The 23,652-nt window shown below is 39.7% G+C and overlaps 1 protein-coding gene and 1 long non-coding RNA gene across 5 annotated transcripts in view; one reads left to right on the top strand and one right to left on the bottom strand.

Annotated features, from left to right (window-relative positions):
• The window catches only part of MED14 (mediator complex subunit 14), a 34,971-nt gene extending 11,714 nt beyond the window's left edge, over positions 1-23,257 (bottom strand). For 3 of the 4 annotated variants that reach the window (XM_083439127.1, XM_083439129.1, XM_083439130.1), the window contains exons 1-17: positions 22,785-23,257; positions 20,766-20,792; positions 17,936-18,041; positions 16,022-16,195; positions 15,042-15,171; positions 14,558-14,686; positions 14,112-14,219; positions 11,722-11,854; positions 10,584-10,734; positions 9,443-9,554; positions 8,249-8,374; positions 7,348-7,426; positions 4,787-4,946; positions 3,568-3,762; positions 1,906-2,040; positions 845-921; positions 54-217 (exon numbers count right to left, since the gene is read on the bottom strand). In XM_083439127.1, coding sequence (XP_083295253.1) covers positions 54-217; positions 845-921; positions 1,906-2,040; positions 3,568-3,762; positions 4,787-4,946; positions 7,348-7,426; positions 8,249-8,374; positions 9,443-9,554; positions 10,584-10,734; positions 11,722-11,854; positions 14,112-14,219; positions 14,558-14,686; positions 15,042-15,171; positions 16,022-16,195; positions 17,936-18,041; positions 20,766-20,792; positions 22,785-22,966 — 2,188 coding nt within the window. In that variant the 5' untranslated portion in view covers positions 22,967-23,257. The remainder of the gene's footprint in view (positions 1-53; positions 218-844; positions 922-1,905; positions 2,041-3,567; positions 3,763-4,786; positions 4,947-7,347; positions 7,427-8,248; positions 8,375-9,442; positions 9,555-10,583; positions 10,735-11,721; positions 11,855-14,111; positions 14,220-14,557; positions 14,687-15,041; positions 15,172-16,021; positions 16,196-17,935; positions 18,042-20,765; positions 20,793-22,784) is intronic. The other variant, XM_083439128.1, reaches the window with a different exon arrangement.
• Positions 140-14,336, top strand: LOC310676934. Its single transcript, XR_014510806.1, has 3 exons — positions 140-235; positions 11,287-11,381; positions 11,728-14,336. It is a non-coding gene; the product is annotated as an uncharacterized lncRNA (long non-coding RNA).
• Positions 23,258-23,652: the final 395 nt, after the last annotated feature.

The raw sequence follows: 23,652 nt of genomic DNA, 5'->3' as shown, positions 1-23,652 counted from the left end.
AAGCAGAAAGTAGGCAAGTGCAAGACAGAACAAGTATAAGTTGGAACACTAACCTTGCTCCCTGGAGGAAGTGCTATTACTAAGTGGGCAATTTGCAAACACCAGTTCAGCAACCCATGTGCGGTTATTTCTACCTTGCAGTCGAAAAGTGCAATCGAGAAGGGAACGGTCTAGAGCCTTCTGGGTTTCTTCACTTGTACCCTTACATGGAGGAATTCTGTTGAAAAGGATAAAGGTAAGACCATGTACTTATTTTAGTCTCACAGCCAAACAATTCAACGTAAGCTGCTCAATGTTTTCTGGAGGATATAATTTGTACAATAAAATGTGTCCCTGCAAGGAAACTCTGAAGTTACTAGAAAATGTAAAATAGTAACAGCATACTGAGGTATCATCTTTCAGCAATTTATGCAATTTTTAATCAATAAAAAAAAAAGGAGAAAAAAGAAAATTCACATAATTCATAGCAACGAGGAAGTAGTGAAATTTTGTTGTTTGGTTTTGATACTTCTCCAGGATGCTGCTACATAAAATAAAGCTAAAAAAAATTAAGGATAAGTAAGGGGCGGCAGGAAATAAAATTATTGTGCCAAAATTAGTGTCAAGCTGCTGTTCACTTTTCTGCACTATGTATGCCTTAAAAAAGTGTCTGAAGATGGGTGGGTGTTTTTTTTACTCTACAACTATTGTTGTAAAACTTTCAGTTTTATAAATGAATAAATGTATAATATAATACAAGATGAGTTTTAATTCTACAACATGTTGTATATTAAATACTTTCCTCCCCTTCCATCACTCATGGAATATTGTACACATTAATGAAAGTGTGGCATAATCTCTTTACTTTAATAAACGAATAGCATGACTGAAGCCATCTCCTTCAACCTGGACTCCTTGATGTGGGATCTCCATATTGGATAGCTGAAACAAAACAAATCACATTTTTTATATTTTCATAGCAAGAAAGTCCAGGCTAAAGAGCATCCCCCCTGCCACCACAACTGGCCCATTCAGCCAAGTGAAACTTCCAACATTTCCCGTCCTAATACAGGGTATTAAGTGGCCTTCCTGATCCTTAGCATCTACAATATGAGCTATATATCACACAGGTAGTGATTCAGATGGTACCAGAGGCAATGACAGGCTGAGACGCCCTTCACAAGGGTTTAAGAAAATGGAGAAAGTTGAACTTCCTTGTACCTGGCAGGGTATCGGTATCTTCTGCAGCATTAAGTGAAGGATCTATGCTCCTACCTCATTGCAGATTATTGCTGAGAACTCTACTTCAATCTACTTTCCAAACCCTTAACCCATTAGATTATTAGAAATGGCACTCCCAACAATGGCTACACCTCCTCCTTTCCAGTTTATATATAGTGTTGGGGAACCTGTGGCCCTCCAGTCTTAACCAGCATGGTCAATAGTAACAATGGAAGTTGTAAACCAGCACCATCTGAACAGCCACAGGTTCCTCACCATTGACATAATACATCCAACTTCTTCTACGTAACAGTTTCCCCAAATTATCACACAAATAATTTATTTGCAAGTCCCAAGGTTCGCTACGCAAATCATCCCTAAAACCGATTAAACCCAACACACCAATGGATATTTATGGTAGTTAGCAAAATGTTTTACCAAGCTGAGCACAATGCTTTCTGGTCTATGACTAAATTATTCACATTCTGGCAAACACTGAGCTTTGTGCCTAAGCCAGCAGTTAGCATAGCTGAACAGGAAAGTCAAAGCAAGAGTCTCTTTCATCCCCAATGGCTTTACAGTCTAATTGTTCCTCCCTACTATTGAAGCTGAGGTCTAGGCTCTTTCCCATACAAAGAAAAGTCCCTGTTTAAAAAGACTTGTCAACATGACCGTCTCTTGCACAACGGAAATTATGTTACTTACCTCCATACGAAGTCCTATAAATGGCATATTTGTATCGCACATTGCTACAATGTGAGCTAGAACTTTATTGAAGGCACACATTTCTCCAGACCGCTTTGGTTTCTTGGGTTCAGTAGGACACGGATCACCAGACAACTAGAGAATAGCAGGAAACCTCTTTTAGCCAGGTGCAGTTAAAAGCTGGGTTCAAAGTTCTAATTATAGGCATACGGGTCACAGCACTGAATTTGTCTTTTTCATGTAAAGCAACAGCAGGCATGCCTCTGACAATGTGGGGCAGCTGCAGAAGAACTATCTGGAGCCTTCCATTGTGCTTGGCAAGAGGGGCTTGTGTTCAGTGTCTTTTATATTTCTGGCTCCAAATGCAAGCCTCAATAGGATGGGTCCCACTCAGGATTCTCAAGTGGAACCCATCCCTGCCAAACGCAGGTTGCCAATGGCTGAAAACTCTGCTTTCTTTGTCAAACGGTCAGATTTCAAATCACGTGGGCAAATAAAGCAGAAAGAGAAATGCTTCCTTTGCCTGCACAGTTTGAAACTCTGTAGGCAAAGGAACATTTGTACTTTGCAGACCAGCTTGAATTTAAGATGGCGTGAAAATACTTCACACAACACCATGGCCATGTCAGCTGGTCAGCCCTGCCCTCTATCATAGGGGCCCACAACTACTTTTCCGCAGACAGGGCTTACTGAGACATATACATGCTTCTATAAACATATTTCCACTTCAAAACTATAGTTTTATTCCCATGAAATCTTGCAGTTTAAAAGCTAAAGGACTAATTGATTCATATTTTCTGAATCAGTTCTACAGTCCTAAAAGTTGCTACTCAAGAAAACTCATATACTAGTAAATGACAGTGCATCTATCCTCATGATTTAATGTTTCCATGTTAGGTAAGGAAACTAAATACTCAGGTTCCTAGGTGGCTGTGCCATACGACAGCAAGCTCCTATAATGTACTTTTAGAAATTGCCTCTAAAGATGTAAGCAAACATTACTTACATAAACACTGTGAAAATTTCTTTAAAACTATATGCAAGTTACTGAACCATAGAGGACTAGGTCATTAAATACTTACGGTAATTTGAGTATCATTATTTAAAAATGGAGAATGATGGCTAGAATGGCAGAATACTGGAATGCTCCTCAAACCCAATTTCTTCCATTTCTGCCTTGTAACCAAAGAAATCTAGTTGCACTTATTCTTGACCATGATTCACTCAGCCAGAAGCCAAGATGTACCTCAATAATTCTCTGCTTACCTTCAACTAGGATAATTTGAGTGTTCATGCTGGTGTTGTGCAGGGGATAGATTGCATATGTGGCAAATGATTTTTGTAGATTAACATATCTGGTGTGGTGGTGATGTTTTTCAATTGAGAGGTTTGCTGAAAATTGCAATACATTGTATTTTGGCATTCCACTTCCAAGACTTTTTATGTAGGAAACAAACTAAATAAACAACAACTGGTCGTGTAGCACGTTAAAGATTAACAATTTTACAATGGCATGAAGCTTATGCCATAATAAAGTTGGCTATTTATTTTGCCTTAATAAAATTGTTAGCCTTTAACGTGTCACTAGACTCTCTGCTGTTAACAGACTGGTACTTCTCTGGAAATGCAATTTTAAAAAACTGCCTGCTCTCAAAGCCATACCTTGCGCTTTGTGCCACCTTTTGCTTGCTTCCCACTTTTTGTGTCCAAAACCAGCTCTTCAATATTTGGTTTAAATTGCTGCAGCAGAACTGCAGTGGCAGGGCTGTCATCTCCTTCAGCATAGCTCACAGAAAGAAAGTAGTATTTGTATTCCAGTTGTGTGGGGTTGTTGGGAACGTCAAACATCTCTACTACCTAAATCGTTAAAAAAAATATTACATTGGGAGCTTGAGAATGTTCAGAGATTTAAGAACTCTGTCATTGCAGAAAGCAAAAAAGCAAGTTTGCAACAAGAAATCCTGAACTCTCATAATGAGCACACTGTTCACATGTTTAAACATTCTAGCGAACACAATTTGGGTATATGCATGAACACGGCCAAGATCAAACTACAGTTTATAGAAAGGTTTGTAAGCGACTCAGCAATGACTTTTAGAAAAAAAATCCAATCAAATGGGGGTGGGGTGGGGAATTGAAGCAGACCTTATGGTAAATGAATGACTTGGGTAAATTATACGCAACTAGGTCTGCATACCAAACAGGAGTTAAGAATTGCATTTCCTGAACTACCCACCACAAATACTTCATAATGAAGTGCTTTTGAAATGGAGGTACATTTCAAAAGCTAATTGTGATATGAGGGGAGCTGAAAGATTTGTTGCTCATAAATAAATACAAACAGAAAAAACCTACTTCGAATATACAAGCACTCGTATGACCAAAAAAAGCCCTCTATGTATTGCCACCAATTACAACTTTTTAAATTTGCCTAGCTTCCCACCTCTTTGATCCACTCCTGATCCAGCCCCAAAGCAGCCTCCTCACTAGTCACTCTACCAAATTTTAATCAATACATGCCTGTAGGTTTACTCAACATTTTTGTTAGTTGTAAGAAATAGATTCTAAACTTTCACCTTTTTTATTTCGCATGAAGCATTTTTATAAAAGAAAGTTTCATTTTAAAATTTGTGTACTTCCTTACTACATTGCTGGACTCAACAATATGTGCAATACGTAATTTTGTCAAAAACAGTGGCCCCCAATTAGAATATAGAAGTTTGCCATTGCCAGTGTTAAATTAAATTCCCAACTGCTAGTTTGCAATGTTCTGGCAATTCAAAGTGGTAAAAATCAAAGCAGTAGTCACAGCTTAGCCTATTACATTTTGCTTCCTTCATTCTAAGGGTCCAGTTCATAAGAAGATTCCACATTCACTTACAATGTAGTACTGCGGAAGTCGTGTGAGCTTGATGAAGAGTTTGTGATTGGAGAGATTTCCCACAGGGTGCATAGCGTAATTAGCTAGCTGCAGTGTTTCGCTGCTGACTGTAGGCAAATGTTTTATTGATTGTTTGCAACGCTGCTGTCCAAGCCAAAACCTTAATTGAAAAAAAAGAACATACAAAAACATTGGCACTTCTGCATTAGATAGAGTGTAGCATTGCTAATTTGCCTTCTAGACTGCTTTTGACCTCTTTGCAATCATGCAGAACAGAACAGGACTGGCATTAAAAAAAATGTTCTCACAGGGCTACTATACAAATTCTGGGTTTTTTGGGTGCACATCTAAAATACTTTACATGTGTACAGTGGTGCCCCACAAGACGAATGCCTCGCAAGATGAAAAACTCGCTAGACGAAAGAGTTTTCCGTTTTTTGAGTCGTTCCGCAAGACGAATTTCCCTATGGGCTTGCTTCGCAAGACGAAATGTCTTGCAAGTTCTTGCGAGTTTGTTTCCTTTTTCTTAAAGCCACTAAGCCGTTAATAGCCGCTAAGCCACTAATAGCTGTGCTTCGCAAGACGAAAAAACCGCAAGACGAAGAGACTCGCGGAACGGATTAATTTCGTCTTGCGAGGCACCACTGTACTTCAAAAGGAAGATGTGAAGATGGCAGACATGTTTATGTACCTTATACACACACACTTGACATTTGCATAAGATCAGTTGCAGCTGCCTGGTAACTGTACATATGGTAGAAAACCCATGTTTACTGACTCATAACTATAGGAATGGAGGCTTTTACATGTGTATTCACAACACAAACCCAACATTAGCAAGTCTTATGAGATTTTGCTTGTATATAGGACTGTCACATTTGGGGACTTGCAAGTTACACAAATACAATTCTTATTTGGGATAATTTATATGGTACTTAATATATAGTAGGGATAAGTTAGTGCCTACCAAAAGTAGCTTGCAATCTGCTTTTGTTTTTGCTTTTAAATGTCCAATTGCTTCTCTCCTTGGTATAAAATATCACATAGTAATTGAGTTATTTATCAACTGTGGGCACCAGTCGGTAATAAAATTATTAACTAATATGTTCACAAACAAACCTAAAGATTTTAAACAAGGGATTCTAGCATGAACACTGTTCTTTCGCTCTGTTGCATCTGTAAATAAAGTTACTGGAAGTAAATAAGGACATTTTTAGAGAGCCTTCCACTTTCAAAGCCACATTGCTGCAATATTTTAAATTTTAACAGCTTTGCCAAAATGGCAACTAGGTTCATATGTCTGTAAGAACCTTACTGGACCAGATCTAAAGTTTTATCTAACGAAGCTTCCTGTTTCCCAACCAATGGCTAACCAGATGCCTCTGTGAAGGCCACAAGCAGAACTTGAGAACTGCTGTTCCCCAGCGACTGATATTCAGAGGCATCCCTGGAGGAAGTATATACCCATCATGACTAATAACCATTGACAGCCTTAACCTCTACGAATTTACCTATTTCTCTTTCAAAGCCCAAGTTGGTGGCTCATTGCCACATTCTGTGGTAGCAAATACAAATTAGTCTTTTGCTTTAGTGCGTGCATCACTTCACAGTAAATCATATTTGACCTTTTTTACCCACCCCCACCCCCATTTTGGTGATGTTAATGTTATCTTGACCATCTCATCCAACACTTACGAACAAGTTAAAAAGCCAAAGTCCCAATACAGAACTTTGGAGTGCCCCATATCTTACACCCCTCTACCACAAAAACTGTCCATTTATTCTTACTCGCTGCTTCCTGATAAGAGGACCAGTCCTATTATCTCATGATTAAATTCTCTCAGGAGCCTCTTGTGAGGGACTTTCTTTATTTAGATTTTCAAAAAGCTTTTGATAATGTCTGCTAGATTACCCCTTCACCACACATTTGTTGGCACTCTTGAAAAATTCTAAAGAGCTTAGTGATACACAGCTTACAAAGTGATTTTATTTGCCCCCTTGACCAAACTTTTTAATGGGAAGTTTTTAATGACTGGTGTTTAAATGTATTTTTAATCTTTTGTTGGAAGCTGCCCAGTGGCTGGGGAAACTCAACCAGATGGGTGGGGTATAAATAAATAATAACTTTTATTATTATTATTATTAGCTACAAACTAGCTACTAATCAGTCTGCCTTCTTGCTACTCAGAGCAAGAAGGCAGACTGATTTGAGGGGAAGGGAGATGGGAAGGGAGATAAAGTTGCAGTAAAGGCAAGTGAAGTCAGTAGAGTCAGTGGAGTCGAGGGGACTATAATTAGAGTATAATCACATTGAATGGTTTACCAGTTTCTTGTAAGATCAGCAAGTTTGCAACAATGTCTTTTGCAATTAACAATAAAAAGAAGGGAAACTGGCATAGAGTTTGAAGGACAACAACCTTCTACATAAATATCTTACCCTGAGTAAGGGAAGGGAAGAAGTTTAGCTTTCAAAAATAGTTTCTGGAAGTGAGTGTTATTTTCACAGTTCTGGAGTCAAAGAATAGGCATAGCACCAACAGGAATAGCTACATATTACTCACTTGAGCTGCTGGAGCCACGTAATGATGCGTTTCATGTCATCATTGACCGATTTCTCTATGTCATCCAGCGTTTGCTGGTCTGCAGGGAAACAGGATTAGTTACTACTCAAATGTGGCATTTTCTGCATTTATCCAGAAAAATGAAATCCAGAGTTGTAAGTCAAAGCACACGCATAAGTTTATGGTGCTTTCAAAATCAAACCACCCTCTGCAAGAAGTGCCATAAAAGACAGTTCAACATGCAATTTCAGCGCACACACACACACACACACAGGCCCCATTCAGGCAGTTGTGTCTCACCTTACTAAGCCAAGATACAAATAACTTTTTCGTTAATGCACATAGTCCCTTTGCAGTCCTCTATAAGCCAGGACATTCCTAGTGAACCACAGTTTCCCATTTTGTCCTAACCAGGAAAACATGATTAAAAGCTTCAGAGCAAGCCAGGATCTTGTCCCAAAGCTTGTAACCAAGTAAGTTTTGTTTTGCACCTGAAGCAGTAAACTACAGTTAATTAGGGACTTTGTGGCTTATCAAACTGTGCGATGAAGGAAGGAGCAAAAGGCTTATGAATTTCTCAGCTCATTGAAATCAGGTCACTTGCAAAATACATTCTACAAATTCACCATACTCTTTTCAGCTTCAGTTAAGCTGCTAGCCATAACTACTTCCTTTGTTTGGCAGCTTAAAACATCACACTGCACTGTGCTTTAAGTAAGCTGCATGTTAATTCACTGAATACAATGCTAATCTATATTCACCTCTACTCCTGCATCCTTACCAACCAGCCAGCCAACCAGAAGATTCAATTTTCATTGTTTGCATCAAGGCCAAAAATAGAGTGTTGAATTCTACTAAGGAAGGTATTAGAAGGAAGCACCTGAAAGTTTTATTTACATACCAATCCCATAAAGCATTAGTTGAAACATTCCAGAATGAAGGTCTACAAAAATGTGTAGACATTCGGATCGACCACATGGCTCCAGAATAGGGATGACAAGTGTGGGGAGAGCCGTTTCTATAAAAGCTAAAATTAAAGAATCAAGAATTCATAAATCAAGGTACAAAGTTTTACTTGATTAAGCAATGTGGAGACTCCACAGTAATAAAACGGAACTAAAAAAGCCTTCACAGCCCCATCCTAAATAAAGTACTTTTGAATCAAAGCTATTTTATTCAATTAAGATTATGGTGAGCACAAAAAAATGACCATTTGTTTAAAGGTATGCTATTCTTGCTAACTTTGCCCTTTTCCTTGGCAGCTTGTTTGGATATATAATACCCTTGTTCACTAACTTGAATGTACACTAATTAATAAATTTCAAAGATAACAATCTGCATACTAAAGCCAGCTGCTTTTTCCCATATAAGGCACCATACACCCATTCCCACCAACCCCAAAATCACAATTATGCAGCTCTCATTTTGAGATTTCAGGACCTGAGTGAGGGATTGGAAGGAGAGAGTTTGCTATATCAAAGTATGAAGGGGAATCCCCCCCCCATGTGTCTCCTATGACCTGCAATCTAAAAAAGAATTCATGGAAGACAGTTGGTTGAAAAAGACTTTCTCACCCTCTCTTACCTATACCTACCCAAGCCCCCTGAAAAACCTTTCATGAAGGTTGGGAACCCTTCTGAACAGGGCAGACAATGAAACAGGAAGAGTTTTTCAATATCAGGCACAGGCAAGTTGTGTTTAAGAAGCTAAAATGCAAGTCAAATGAAATATGAAGATTTCCAAACCCCATCTTCACTGATCATTTAAGTAGAGCTTAAAAAGCGCCAAAATCAGTTCCAAAGGAAAGCACTAGTTATACATATCATTATAGTTGCCTCACAGAAATAAGAAAATGTTTGCCATTCAGTTCTTTCTCAAGTTTTGTCACTCTCCTAGGGGATGCTCAAGGCAATGAAGGACCAAAGGAAGCATTCAGTTCAAAGTGCATTAAACGACTTTGGTTAGGTTAGGCAGAGGCAGGCTAGGAGAGGAATTTCTGGTTTTGAAGAAAGTTAATAAAGGGCACATAAAAATGTAGAACAACATCCCCTCCCTCCCCCACCCAATTCAATGTAGTTCAGATACCATCACTTACAATTGTCATTGACATTATAATTCTTAAGAATGGCTTTCAATTCCTGGAGTTTCTGATGAGCTCTTGCGTGGACACTGTCTATCAGAAGCTTCTCTACTGATAGGTGGTCTATCTATAAAAAAAAGAAAGAAAAAGCAGTTATTCTGTATTTTATATGTACTCTAAAAAGGTTCACAGTTAAAAACTATGTGTTTTGAGCTGCTCAGGCAAACTTCCCATACAGGCCTTGTTTCACAAAAATCAGCAGCATGTTGGATTTAAGAAGAACTTTCTAAAGGGTTAGACTTTAGAAAGTTCTTCTTAAATCCAGCATGTTGATTTCGATACAAGACCACAGGAAGGAAGTATCTCTGCAGCCTGGTTAGTGAAGCGACAATGCCTTTCCATCACAGACAACTAGAGTCCTTTTCCGAAACTCCAAACAGGAAATGAACTTTGTGATTTGGAACCCTAGCCTGCCATCCCCCAGTTTCCAACACGACAAAGATCAAAGTAATAAGGCTCTTCAAAACTGATCAGCTATTTATAATTTACTTAACTACCCACAGGCTTACCAAACGACTGTAATCTTTACTGCAATCAGGTTTTGAAAAAAATGGGCTGAGATGGGGAAAGTGCAAAGTTGATTCATGTGCCAGCCAAGTGGCAATTTGCATGCAAACCCCTCCTCCTGCTTCTCTCTGTGATCCCCCCAGAGAGTCCACAGTCTTCGCTGCTCACAGCAATGGCCCAAAGCTCATCTAACTTGCGGTAGGTGGGGGTTTTTTTGTTTTTTTTAAAGAAGGAAGGTACTCTGGCCTTTGTCTCAAGTTAGCCTTCCTGGATTCAGACAATTGATTTGTAACATATGCCTCCCACCCAACATACCTTTTGGGTTTCAGTCACTTAGGAGGTGGCGGCAAGATTGTAAAAGGAAGGTTTAAGCACTGTTTGGACTCCATGGGATGGACCCAAGTCAGAAATGGGGCGGGGGGGGGGCAATTTTTGACAGGTGGATGACCCACCCACCTGTCAATCACATATCATTATGACATCAAATGACTGGGATATAACCCAATCACAATACATTGCTTAAGAGAGATTAATTTTAAAAACAATGATCGATTAAAATTATACACCAACTTCACCTGGCAATATTTACCTTCATAGCCCTTTCAATTAGTTTGGAATCACAGGCTGGAAGGGGAGGTTCATGGGAAATTTGCAAAGGTTTTGATACATCATTCTCATCTATCTTAATGGTGACCTTATGAAGAGATGCAGTCCCTGTTTTTCTCCCAACCACCTGTTGGCTTAATACAGAAATGTTGTGTTAGCTGATAAAGAAGCCAAAAGACTCCCTCTGTAGAATACTGAAACACATGAATAATATTTACAGTTTCATACCATGAAACAATACCATACAATTGTGTTGTGCCAAGAAGTTTAGCGCCCTATTCCTGTATCAAGTCTCTAAACAACCACTATCAAACTCCTCTCACAGATACACAACCATCACCTATAGCAGCCTATGAATCACTACAATTTGCTGCTTCAAATTCTTGAAAGCTTTGTTTTTCATGTGGGATCCAATATAAAGCCTAACTTAAGATGCCATCTCAATCTAGACAATCACCATTGTCTACTTCTATCTTCTGCTGCACCTGAAAATGTTCTTTGGGGAGGCTCAGCTGATGCCAACTCTGACTTCCAGCACAACCCCTTATTATTTTCCCATGCCTCTTAACTTTTGTTGAGACTACGTTAATGCTATGTTTTATCTGTGTTTCATCCTTGTGCAATTCTTTTTTATTTAATTTGGAATACATCCTGGGAATATTTACTGTTTTGACTATGTGTTTCAGATGGATAGTGCTTGAAATACTGTGATAGCTTTCTCTATAAAGCAAAACTTGACTGAGTGAGCATGCAAAAAACAGCCTAAACGCGTTGTTTTAAGGTACCATTAAATATAAACAAAACGTTAATCTTAACTGCAAATATTTTGGCTGCAACATATGTTATGATAATTAATAACATTATTGGACCAATAGCCTTATCAAAGGCCAGAAATGATCATCATAAATGTCTATATTCCAAAAACCAATTATGCATTATTTGTCTTACACTAATATAACCCCTCTAAACCCAAAAGATCAGCAATTCCTATGCTTCAGTAAAAGGCAATTAATATAATATGGCATCTAAATATGCTAGTACTGTATAGAAGTTTCCAAGCTTTACTTGAGATTTAATATTTCAATCGAACATTTACAGATCTCATGAATTTTTTCACTTACTTCCAGACAGAAAGAGAGAGACATTTGCCTGCATGGTATCTCTCCACTTGCACAAGATCACCCCAGCGCTCTCGAACCAGCATTAAAGTCTGTGAATGTAAAACTTCCAACTGCAGTGACAAGCAGAAGGAGTCTAAAGAATTCAGGTTAAGTAAATGCAGTAGAATATTGGAGGAACTTTTGATAGTTCTCAACTTACACTAAACCAAAGACTTGCTGGCCTTTGTACACACTCATATACATGGTAAGTCAACACTGGTCTTGTTAAGCAGATTTTAAAGCAATTCTTGACAGTCACACCAGGGAACGGTTTCTTGTGTGGAATCTCTCTCCCTCCAAGCCCCCCCCCCCCATATAATCAAACAGGATCTACTGTAGAATATCCAAGGGTTTAGGTCTGTAGGCCACCAGCATGCTAAAGCTAAGCAGCTCTGGTTAGTGCCTGGATAGTGATTACTTGGGAACTATATGTATGGTGTCTTGGGTTCAATGACAAAATGCTGTCATTCTGTAATATGTATGTTCCATCCACACCAAGCAACTTACATATTAAGATGAGATGCTATACTTAGAATAAATGTGTTCAATCTAGGCCTTCTTTTCCAAATTACTTACTTTACCTCCCAAACATATCTAAAAAGTATTAACACATTATTCATGTGAGTTATATGTATGCTTTCCCAACTGTGTTTGGCACATGTGGTTTCCATAAGTTAAAGATTTCTCCCTAGCCTAGCCTTTTATGTTGTTAATAAGCGCAGGTGGCACTGTGGGTTAAACCACAGAGCCTAGGGCTTGCCGATCAGAAGGTCGGCAGTTTGAATTCCCATGATGGGGTGAGCTCCTGTTGCTCAGTCCCTGCTCCTGCCAACCTAGCAGTTCGAAAGCACATCAAAGTGCAAGTAGATAAATAGGTACCGCTCCGGTGGGAAGGTAAACGGCGTTTCTGTGCTGCTCTGGTTCGCCAGAAGCGACTTAGGTATGCTGGCCACATGACCTGGAAGCTGTCTGCGGACAAGCGCCAGCTCCCTCGACCTATAGAGTGAGATGAGCGCCGCAACCCCAGAGTCATCCACGACTGGACCTAATGGTCAGGGGTCCCTTTACCTTTAAGCTTACAGTGATCATTACACCATACTGAGGACACCAATGCCAACCTCCCTACCCCAGCTCAATAGCTACTCAGGTTACCAGGAACACCCAAGTAATAATCTCTTGTATTTAGTACAGAATACAACCAAAATCTCAAAGTTCGAGCAGGGAGAAAGGTTAGTGCTCACTCTTCCCTCCCACCCTACTTCCCCTCTTCCCCAGGACTAAGGAAAGAAACGGACTAATGTTTGCTTCCCTTTCCCACTATCAAGTCAAAAGGCACCATCAGTGTTCTCAACATTGGCAGATAGAAGGATTCTAGCACCCAGGTGAAGAAAAAGCATTTTGATTGGGTTTAGATCCAAAAAACACAGAATCTGCTACATAGAAAAGGACACCAAGCAGCAAAACCAGGCAGCACAAATTGGTATGATTCCAAAGGCACTTCAAACAATTCTTCCCAATAAAGTGGAAGAAATCATATTCCTTAATAAAAACTGCTTGGGAGGAAAAATCATGCAAAGTCATCTTCATCAAAAGAAAAGGGTTTTTAAAAACCCTTTACTAAAGAATACTTTGAAATGCAATAGGAATACTACCAACATGTGCAGCTGTCATTGTGTTTTGTAACTCATTTATGGCCCTGCTCTAACTGAAGGTGTTCCAGATCCTTCTGTGTGAGGAAAAAGAGGGAGAAAGAGACTAACAAGCAGTAGCAGATCAGGGCCTAAGGAACAGCTGCAGCTTCATGTTAGCAATTTCACTCCTCCGATGCTGCAGAGGAGATTGTTGTAAATCACATGCCTGTCTTGGATGAGTCTGGGAAAGGAAAACAAGCCTTATCTCTTCCCCTGCGGGTACTATTACACTGTACTTTCGCTTTCATTTTTTTTCTAATTTGTTCTCTCGGAGCTGGAGAGAACAGACACCATTATGCTTTTGTCTGTACATAGTGTGTAAATGAATAGTAGATTAGCTCTACTATATCTAACGCTTCTTGCTGTGTTATGCCAGAAGCTTAGTGTGCATATATCATTATGATGTATGTTGCTAGAAGCGCACTGGAAGAGAAGGGAGATGCCTTTTTGAGAGCTGCGCATAACGGAGGATGTTCAGAGTTCCGGGGGCTTGCAGGCACCCCCAGGGTGTTTTTCCAACACATAAGTATATCTACAATCTACCCAACTACCCAACTACCCAAACAATCCTTACCATCTAAAAATATACTTCCCCTGCATTTCACATCTCAGATTGGGAGCTAGTTCTATGGGTTCACAAAAAGTCATTGAAAAGGATACGTAGGCAGTTGTACATGTCCTGCAGAGGTTTCTCATCAGCAAAGAGCCGGGACTGGACCAACTGATGGATGAAGCTGATCTGCATACTGTGAACTAAAGCTCGACCATCTTCCATTAAAAGAAAAGAAAATGAATCTTTTGTGTTTTTTATGAATCTTTAAGATGATGTAACACTACTTAAAAGGTTTATTAAAAGCCTCAAACAATAGTGGAAAGTATAAAGTATTAATGCTTGGAGAGTGGCTTCTGATGCAATGTTCCCTTTGAGAACACGCAGCTGGGGATACAGAGGAACATGCTGAAGAGCAGACACCATCAACATTTAAGATGGCATGGTTGAAAACAGCTCAATTTACTTTAATAGAAGAGGTTAATGGAGTGTATCAGTTTAGGTGAGTGCCCCAAGTCATAAGCATTAGATCTATCATAATGTCTATGGGCATTACCTCCAGTCTCTTTATCTTCAACCAGAATTTCCAGTTTGAGAAGACGCCATGGGACATCAGGATCATCTCCCATCACTGTCAAAGTAGCCTCAAATTCACCCTCAACACGAAACTTCACACGACCATTAGCTAGAAACAGAAACCATACATAGTGCGAAACAAAGCATAAGCAAAATAAAACTCCAGTTTGTTTGTTTTAAAAAACAACAATGGGGGGGGGGATATGGAAAAGATTCCCTTTCCTCTAGCAATAATGACTCCTCTTTCTGGTAGTTTTGAGTTTCAGACATTCCTTTTAACTTACTCTCAATAAATCTTTATTACACATTTTAATTAGCTGAGAGTAATCCATCTGTCATGGATGCTTTAGCTGAGATTCCTGCATTGTAGGGGGTTGGACTAGATGACCATTGGGTCCCTTCCAACTCTAAAATTCTATGATTCGATGAACTAAAGGAGTGAAGGGATCAGTGCAAGGGCTTACCAACTGTAAGATTTGCCAGCTGTGGAGGAAGATCTGTTGTCACCAGTCGGTGGCGAAGAATCTGGTTTAACTGATGGAGCGTTGTTTGTTTCTCAACTTTTGTTATTGGATCAGGAGGAATTATTTTGTCCTGTAAAGTTACAAATGTGCATTTTTACATACTAATTTAAGTTATCCCGAATTCATTTAACCATTTTGTAAACATGAATAAACTGCAAGGACAAACCTCATCATCCATGTTATAGATCCACAACGGCCTGGGCTCATGCAAAGGACTTACTACGGTTTCATGGATATTTTTTTTACTTTTTTCTTTTAAAAGTTGAGTCTCACAAAATATCAACCGCTTTTATAAGTGAAGGTACAAATTTTGTGGCCTTCACAGTGCAACACACAAGATAGTTTGGCCTTTACTATGTTAAAATAAACAATAGTGGAAATGACTTGAGCCTTTGACAGAAAAGGACTAGATAGAGGGGGAAAGAAGGCTCTCATAATGGGTGTAGGGTTCTCATAATGGGTAAGTTAACACCGCAAATCAAAACCCAGAAAAGGAAACATGAAATAAGCCACATCATGGAAACCTGGTGGCCCTTACTTACTTGGAACCAAGCCCTGTTTACAGGGATAAGCCAAACAAACAATGTCTTAAATATATCTATCTGTACCAAAGAAACCTGCTAATTTTAGCCTTTAAACAGTTTGCAGTAGGGCAAGGGCCATATTTTTTAATCATGACTCTAAAAAGTTCAAAATAAAAAGTTTTTTTTTTAAATACACCAGTGATTAAAAGAATCTTATTTGGTGATGATTCAGCCAACTAAGGTGTCTTAGGCCAATGAGAAGTATTTGGCATCAGTTATCTCAGACATAAGCCTTTTATCCAATGCAACGAGGCTGTGAGGAAAAAGCTCCTGCTGAAAGCAAACTGGGACAGAGGTCTAAGTCTTTTGTTGTTTTTACATTATACAGCAATTTACCCGTATACATGTTGGCAGCCGTGGATATGACCCAGTTGTCAGTACATCAATAGCATATGGAATAGCAAAGCTGGGCAGACGAGCATGGACCAAAGCATCTCTGGCTAGTGATGCTAAACGATCAGCAGTGTCCACGAACAGAATAGCTTGTTGATCAAGAAAGCTTGATATCATCTGTAATATATATAATATAATATAAATATAAATTAATTTAAAATTATTTACCCACATCTAAACTCCTCCATAAAAGCCAACTATATACCTCCTGTTCGAAATGTCAAAGTCTTTGGTGGAATAAACATTGCAGCTGATTTGTGAAATAAATTGTGATGTGAACTGCCCTGTGATCTTCAGGTGAAGGGCAGTAAACAAATATAATAAATAAATAATAAAAGGTAAAGTAAACTTCTCAAAAATATATTATCATACTATAGATCCTTTCAAAGACCTAAAGCTGCCAGGAGGACAAGAGCATACCTTTAAGAGGCAATTTGGAAATTATAGCTCTGGAAGCAGCCCTAAAAGAAAACCAAGGGAAGAGAAGACCAAAAAGAAAAAACGAACACATACCAATAAATGAGCGTGTGTGTGGTGCTCTTGTTATATGGCCTAAAGAACACCCTTATACATACACAGTGGTACCTGTGGATACGCACACCTCTGGTGCGTATCCTTCAGGATGTGAACGTGCCAAAGCCGGAAGTATTTTTTAGAGTTTCGTTGCAGGCGCACACACAAAAGCATTCTACGCGCCAAGCGCAGAAGTGCTCTACCACACTGCACGTATGCGCAGAAGCGGCACCTCCAGTTGCAAATTCCTCGGGATCCAACCAGAGCTCCAGAACGGATCCTATGTGCAATCGTAGGTACCACTGTAGACTGATTTATCCAAGAAATACATACAGCAGTGTCATACAGTGGAAAAGATAACAAGCCCACTGTTCAAGACAGTCAGAATGACAAGAAATGTAACACTGGGACCACCCTGACCTGTGTCCAAAGGAAACAGACTAACTACTGGCAAAAATTCAGTTTACCTACATGAAGTGCTTTCTGATTATTAAGAGCCAGTGACAGCTCAGCTGGGCATGTTGTTGGGAGAAGAAGTAGGGGTGGGGGCAGAGTATGAAACCAGGCAGAAGGCTAGAGAGAAGCTGAGGTCAGGAAGAAAAGCCTGACCAGGCCAAAATCTTTGCAGAATATATAAACTGCTAACCTAAAACTAGAAAAGCCTAAGAAATCATGGCAAAGCTCTGAACGTCACTTAGGAGCATGCATTCACTTTAAATGACTTATTTCTCTTTATTGTTACAGTAACACCTTAAAGGTACATAAAATTAAGCAAGGATCTTAGACAGGAACAATTTCTGCAAATATGATGCCACTAGTATTACATGCACCATATTGAAGCATTTCTCAATAATGGGGGCATGTCAACATTTAATATAAATCTACATCATGATACAGAATTTTGTTTAGCTGTCATTTGTTATTCTACATTAGTTTGTAACTAACTGCAGAACTACATTCTGAAAACAGAAGATTTTGCTATATCAAAGATCAGGAATAAAACCACGAACAGGCTAATTTTTCAGATGTTTCTAGTCCACCCAGCTGTAGGCAAGTTTTCCAAGAGACAATCATTCACTGCATCTTTAAAAAAATGAAATCATAACTTTTTTACTAAAAATAATTTTGAAATTTATGACCACTATATTTGAACATGTGGAATGTCAGTAACTATTCTCTCAATGCTTTATGGATGGTTCCTCCTCCGCTTTTATGATCTTATTGTCTAAATTATGCCAATAAAGGCTGAATGAATGACCCATTTTCTCAGCTGGGTGAAGTACAGAAGCCATCCCTTGCCTCTGTAAATTTCAGCTGAGAGCTAATGAATAGTATCAAACTTACCGCACATTTTTCCACCTTTCCGGCGTTATTTGCCCACTTTACCAAGGCTAACAATCGGACAAACAGCTGCCGTGTGCGACTTGCAAACTGCACTATTTCTATTTTTCTGTAAAGAAGCAAATTGCATTAGAAAATCTGTAGTTCAATTATTTTGAAAAACTCAGCACATGAAAGGGGGAATCAGATATGCCAATAATTATTTCAGATGCAGAATGAGATACTAGACTAACATTGCAATCGGACACATTAGATAACTCTTTTTGGCCAAAAGTCTGCATTCACTCTCGGTGAACCCTCTAGGGGCTGCCTGAACACTCTTATACACACTCTCACATGAACACAACCCCTTTACTTTAATTACCGCTTCCAATTTTTTAATTGATTGATTTATTGTACTTCTGTGCTGGTGCTCTACAATTTTCTTCCTTTCCTTTCCTTTTTTGGGGGTGAGGAGCTTTACTTCCCCCTGCTCCCACCTCACAATGCAGCACCCTACACCTCATTATGCCAATGCTGGCATAGCTAGGGCTCCATTTTATTTAGGGGGGAAAGGGGGTTTCAAGGGAACAAGGGCATTTATGATTCTACTGCCCCCAACATGCCCTGTTTCCCTTGCTCACTGCTGGTAGTATACATGAAACTTGACCGTCTCGTGTATATATGCTCAACTTTGTTGAAGGAACTCTCATAGATTGTCAAACTAGTTCCAAAGCAATTATCTGTTTTGCATGCAATCCAACTGGGTATTACACGCCCAGTAATAAAGCCATCATATGGGGCTAGTTATTGGCACTAGCCCCATAGTTAGTTGCGTACAGATGCTACATATTACTAGTATATATTTTTTAGTTTTAGCCCACTTATTGTTCAATATAAATGCACAACATGACACTGCAAGTTTTAAATATTAATAGTCTGCTTTCTAGGTTTTATGTCTTGTATGTGGAAAACATGACATTTAAACTGCTGGCTTTCTGCTGACTTTGATTTGTAGAGTTTCAGGAAAGGTCATTATTTATTATGCCCAAAAAAAAAATGGAGGTTTTGGCTGCAAGAAGCATGTCAATCTCATGATTAAACTTGCGAACATAAGAGCCCTGTTGAGACCAATGGCCTATCAGATTCAGCCTGCCATTCACAGCGACCAACCAGAGGCCTATGGGAAGCCCCCAAGCAGGATTACTATATAGCCATAATGACTAACAGTTATTGCTGGCCTGATCCTCCAAGAGAAACACTTGCTTTGTCTGCCCCTCTGGACAGTGTCCTATGCAACAACCACTATTCTTGCTCCTTCTCATGCATGGGGCTTACAGCAAGGCTCTTGAACCAGCTTCTTAAGAGGTCTCCCAGACCACTTCAATATTGGTATTTTAGTAGAAAATAAATTATTTTCCCCTCTTTTCTATTGTCCTTTAAGTAGTTTAGTTGTGTGCAGTTGCCTTCCATTTTGTTGACACTGCTTTTGTAATGTCTGATCTATCTAATTTTATTGATTATAGATTGCCAAGCTTTAAAAACAACAACAACAACAACAACTGGAGGCCAATTAACTAATTTTCTCAAATAAAATAGTACATGCAGGAGATTTATGGACTCACTTGCTAGTCAGTTTTACCAGAGCACTGCTGCAAGCATTCATTTTCAATGAAGGACAGCACGCTAGTTAATTAAAACATTCCCTAAAGCAGCCGCACTAAAAAAAGCAGGAAAAACTCTTCAGAGCTGAGTTACAGTCATTGACAAGTATCAGCAGTGACAGCCTGGAGATTCTGGAGGGACGACTTTGTGTCCTGCCCCAATTTAACCCTTTACACCTTCAGGCAAAGGCCAGAACACAGCTACAGGGTTTAACTGCGTGATAAATATCTATGCATTACAAAGCTCACAGTTTTAGAAGAAATCCTCAAAGAATACAAGTGAACATGGGCACAGAGAGCTGCACCTAAACTTAACTATGGTTAACATGTCAGATGTACAAGAGATTATGGTTTAGTTTGGCAAAGTTAGTTCTGCCCTCAGCTGATGTGTATAGTGGGACACCAGCAATACCTATTTCTTATCTTATAAGGAGAGGCTGGAGAGGTGGATTAATTTTCCTAACCATACTCTGTGCAGATATATCATTGATATACAGTTAATAAAAACCATGGTTTGCAACCCCACGGTTTCACATCATGACCAACATTTAGTATTCAGAAATTATTCTGAAGCAGGATTTGCATGAGGCCATAATTCTACCCATATTCAAACAAGTCGAATATCTCCTATCAATTGCTAACTCTATCTGAAGTGGATAAAACTTATGGGTTCTCTATTTGAAAACCTGACTCCTAATTTGCATTAGAAAACTTTACAGTGCAAACTATCCTAATGTTACATAGGATATTTTTTTTTTTTGAAAACCCACATTACACAAATGTTAATCCTTTATTGGTATAGACTTTTCCTCTGCAATAGTGTGAAGTCTAATACAACATTTCATAAGCCAGTAATCCTGATCTAGAGGAAAGCACAAACCATGGTTTTCTGATTTGAATGCAGTTTAGATCTGTACTACAGAGGAAATTCATCCAGCTAGAGTGCTGGGCAGGGGGTGGGAAATAAAACCACAAGGCTCATTCTTCTGGCATCAAATCATGGTTGCCATTACATGTAAACCATCCCAAAATGTTTTGAATTTCAAACTAGGCACTTAATAAAACTGAAACACTATATTATTATTTTTTAACTCAGGTAAAGTTAAAGAAAGGAAATATTTGACCCAGTGATTCAATACCTAAATTTCATTAAAGTTTATTACAAATCCTCCTCAATTGTCATTACTCACCTTTCCATATCTGTTTTTCTTGGTAATCTGTTGGGAAGGGGAGTTGGAGTGGTGAAAAAAAAAGATCAAATTATTATGTTTTGACAAATACTACAAAAACATTAAACAGGAAGCATGAGTTAATTTCAGCTCTCTGACAATAGTTCTTGTACAATTCTCAAGTTTTTAAACAATCTTGTAACTCATTCACATTTTACATTTTGGGGTGTACATTTAAATCTTAGGCAGATACCTACAGTGTGTGACTGCAAACTTCTTCACATAGATAATAAACAAATGTCTATCATGTGTCCAAATAACTGAAAACAGATGATGATTTCCCCAAAAGTCTTTCCAACACCAGTGCAAATACAAGTGACTGATGTCATAAAGAGTGAACTTGCAGTCATTCAATTTCAGATCTCCATGTCCTGTGCCTTTACTATAACTAACAGAACTGTATTATTGTGATGCTTAAACAAGCTGAGTTACAACACTGACTTTTTTTTTAATTCTGGGACCATTTATCCACACCACCTTAAGGTAAATAAAAGGCTCTGTTATATTTCCACAAAAGCATTAACAGAAAAAGATAACAATATCACACTTAAAGTAGATTGAAATATATTTTTGTAGAGGGCCCTATATTGCTAGTGCTATGAATCACAAACGAGTTAAGGTGGAGTAAACATATTTTGAACCCATTTAGCCCCATTGAAAGTAATGCAGCTTAACCAAAATGCAAATAAGTTTGAAAAGATTTGCAGATATGACTATAGATCTGATTTATATGGGGATGCATATGTAAAAAAAGGAATTGGTTTATCCTGATTTTCACAGCCAAGAACCTAATTGAGCATATTCCTGAAAGAGACTAAATAAGTAATTGATGTGAATATATTAAAGCTATTAATTTCAATAAGGCTATTTATTATTTAAAAATCTCATCCAACCAACCTTCTATTCATTACCTGGGCTGTTACTTACAAGAAATACTCCAGAGACCACACAGAGGGTCTGCTGCTTTGTCCATCATTTACAATATTTGAGATTCCAGCATTGCAGGGAGTTGGACTAGAAGACCCTTGGGGTCCCTTCCAACTCTACAATTCTATGGTTCCATGAATAGCTTGTTGCAAAGATGTAGCCACAACGGGAAGTGATTTTAAAAGGCCACAATAAAGCAACCACATAAGTTCCAGCTATGTGACAGGAGATTGTAGAAACTTCATGAAAAGTATAAATACAATTTCTTTTTAAAAACCTGTTTAATACAAAGACAGCAAAGGCCTTGCTGCAATCTAGACACATAGGATGCTTCCAACGGTATCTGTCCCTCAATAGGCTACACACAAACAGCTTTCACTGGACCAAAATGGTCTGTACCATCCAGATGACTTACAGTGAAAGGAGGCTACCCTTCAAACTAAAATCCAAAATCCAACTGGGAGCACAGCACCCTTGTCACCTACACCCTAGTGTGCATGCACATGAAAGTTCATACCAATAACAAACTTAGTTGGTCTCTAAGGTGCTACTGGAAGGAATTTTTTTATTCGGTATTTCCAATCAAGCAAACACAAGTTTTAGTTTAAGACTTAGCCCTTATCTTCTTGATGCCCTTATTAGGTTTGCCAGCAAACATAAACTCAACCAGGAATCAATTCCAGCTCTTTAACAAATGCACTTGTATGTATGACACTCAAGTTTTTGAACAATTGTTTAACTCTATTCACCCTTTACATTTTGGGGTGTACATATGACTTTTAGGCAAGTCACCTAAGAGTCACAGCGTGCGAAGAGAGTCTGAAGATTCTAACTGAACCAGAAGATCAGGCTTCCCCAAACCACCACCACCCTCCTTCTCCATCACGTAGAACAAGCCACAAAGGAGGAGGACCTCCTGGGCGAATGGGGAAGAGGCGTTCCATAAGCCAAGGTCGCCTAACACGGGTCCGTCGGAGAGTGAACTGTCTCGCGGGGGGAGGCAAGTGGGCAAGGCAGGCAGGTGGGCAAGCCCCCCCCCCCCCAGGCACTCACAGGTCGGCCAGGACGGTGAGCTCCGCGTAAGTGCGATGCAGCAGGAAATCGATGAGGGTGCTGAGTCGGAAGCCGGCGCTGGCCGCCGCCGCCGCCGTTCCCGGAGGCTGTGGAGCTGGGGCCGAGGTGGGCCCTCCACCCGCCGGGACCAGCTGGTGGCTTTCCAGTTGCACCGGCGCCATCGTTGCCGCGGCAGGAACCGAAACAAGCCGGCCGGCCGATGAGAGCGGGTCTTCGGCGTCCTTTCCTCGCCCGGCTGGGCTCTCCCTCGCGGGCAATCAGAAGCAGCCGCGATCACAACGCGCCTCTTCGGCCGCCGAGCGCCGCCGCTGCTGGGGCTGCCGCCACCATTGCTGGGGGCGGACACCGCACCGGAAGCAATCCCAGGACAGCGACGGACCGGAAAGAAACCTCTTCCGGTAGCCTGCACGGGATCATAGACTTCCCCCCATCTCTGCAAGAAGCTTTTTTAGTCACCCATTATTAGACTGACAAAAGGTTCCAAGTTTCCGGGTTCGCTCTGAGCTCGATTTTAGCCTCCCAGGGAGGAAGTCAGAAAGAACCGCTCACAGGAAGCGCTGGCGGAAGCCCAAGTTTTAATGTAGCTGCGTTTGAGCAGCGGTTTGTCCATTAAGAAGCCAACGGTAGTAGCATTCATTTCAGTGAAAAGCGGCGTAGAAATAAATACATTTCATCTTTCTAACATAGCATGACTACGAAGCCCAAGTGGGAGGTGCCTGCTGTGCCCGAAAGTTGCTTAGCAATAGCCCTGTAAGCGCAGATCTTTATTGCAGGCTGAAGATAGACTGAGGTCGTTTTACGCTTTCCATTCAGAAATGGTATCCATCCCATGCAAAACACCCTCGAG

This window comes from Podarcis tiliguerta, assembly GCF_965153285.1.
Source record: "Podarcis tiliguerta genome assembly, chromosome: 4".
NCBI classification, from domain to species: Eukaryota; Metazoa; Chordata; class Lepidosauria; order Squamata; family Lacertidae; genus Podarcis; species Podarcis tiliguerta.
This window is presented reverse-complemented; position numbering and strand designations above follow the sequence as displayed.